Here is a 1,434-nt window from a genome sequence, read left to right as displayed (position 1 = left end):
TGCAGCCAGGCCCGCGCCCCTGCGGGTGCCACCCGAGGTCGGCTTGGGGCCTGCAGGCGTCCCTCCTGCCACTGGGCGCACTCTCGGCCCTGGGCCACCTCTCTCCCCCAGCAGCATCCCGCCAAGGCGCAGGGTCCGAGACGGACAAACAGGCGTCGCAGACGCGTCTCTGCTGCGGGTGGGAGAGCGCGAGGGAGGCCTCGCCACTGGTCCCAGCCCAGACAGAGCCGGGTGGGCCTGCTGGCTGCAGCTCCACTGTCAACGGCCCTCCGAGTGCAGGCCTGGGGGTGAGACAGCGTTCTGCAGCCCGGCCGCCCGGCCTGTCCTGCCTGCCACGTCCCCAGAGCAGGGCCAGGCCAGTGGTCGCCACCACCCTTCCCCATCAGGTCTGCCGGGGCCGGGAGGGCCCAGGCCAGGCCAGCACAGACCAGAGGTGGACCCTGGTGGCGAGTCGCTGGCAGGCCCTACCTCTGGATTACAGACGCGGAATCATTCTCCCGTTTCCGGCGCTTCCTCTCCGCGTAGCCCCTGAACACCCTAAGAAACCACCGCGAGTCAGCACCGCCCTGGGCCGGAGGCAGGAGGGACACAGACACGGGGACAGGGGCCCAGCAGGGCATCCAGGACAGCGGACCAGGCAGAGGTGTCCAGTCTACCTTGCCCATCTGAGGCCCGGCTCCCGCCAGGCCCTGCTGCAGCCTCAGTGCCTGCTGGGAGCTGGGTCCATGGGAACAGCACTCGCTCACAGACAAGGCCTGCCCAAACCTACTCCAGGGCAGAGGGTCTCCCCAGGGACAGTGGCTGACCCTGAGGCACAGAGTCACACCGGGTACTTACGAGATGCTGGAGCCGTGGTGGACAGGGATGGCATGAGAGAAAAGACACAGTGAGCCTCCACCCTGGGTCTCCCCTCAGCCCCCTTCAGGCCCCTGCAGTGAGGGCCCTTGACACTGACCCAAAGTCCCTCACGGGTGCTCCAGACACAATGCTGGCTACAAGGTGGGCCCCAAGGAAAGGGCAGTGGAGGGTGATGCACTGTGGCCGGGCCACCAGGTGCTGCGACCTGGTCAGCTTAGGCCGGGGACAGAGGCAGGTAGGCGGGAGCCCTGCTGAGGTTTGACTGGTCTGCCCGTGTGGGGCAGCAGCCCAGCGTAGGGGAGGGTGGCTCCCAGGCCAGCGGGGAGCGTCTCTGGTGGGGCAGCACTGAAGGAAAGGGGGCTTGGCTAGACGGACCCCCCACCGAAGGCCCAGATGCTGCTGAGAGCAAGGGGCGGATCCCCCAGGGCACCTCAAAATCGTCGTCGCCAGTGCCCGCCCGAGACAACAGGCTGCCACCTGGGGTGCAAGTGAGGGCGGACGCAGGCTGTGGAGGGCGGCAGCGGCAGAGAACCACCCCCACCCCCACCCCCGACACTTGCATCGGCTGCAGGCCTG

At 68.3% G+C, this 1,434-nt stretch overlaps 1 protein-coding gene across 1 annotated transcript in view; it reads right to left on the bottom strand.

Moving 5' to 3' along the window:
• LOC103252206 (NMDA receptor synaptonuclear signaling and neuronal migration factor-like) overlaps positions 1-1,434 on the bottom strand; it is a gene marked incomplete at both ends in the record, with an annotated part of 4,409 nt that overhangs the window by 642 nt on the left and 2,333 nt on the right. The window contains 3 exon segments of the mRNA XM_021708987.1: positions 440-807; positions 956-1,071; positions 1,241-1,363. Of these exon segments, the coding sequence (XP_021564662.1) occupies positions 440-807; positions 956-1,071; positions 1,241-1,363 (607 nt within the window).

The sequence above is a fragment of the Carlito syrichta genome, unplaced genomic scaffold (assembly GCF_000164805.1).
Source record: "Carlito syrichta isolate Samal-C Ts95f unplaced genomic scaffold, Tarsius_syrichta-2.0.1 Scaffold153780, whole genome shotgun sequence".
Lineage (NCBI taxonomy): Eukaryota > Metazoa > Chordata > Mammalia > Primates > Tarsiidae > Carlito > Carlito syrichta.
This window is presented reverse-complemented; position numbering and strand designations above follow the sequence as displayed.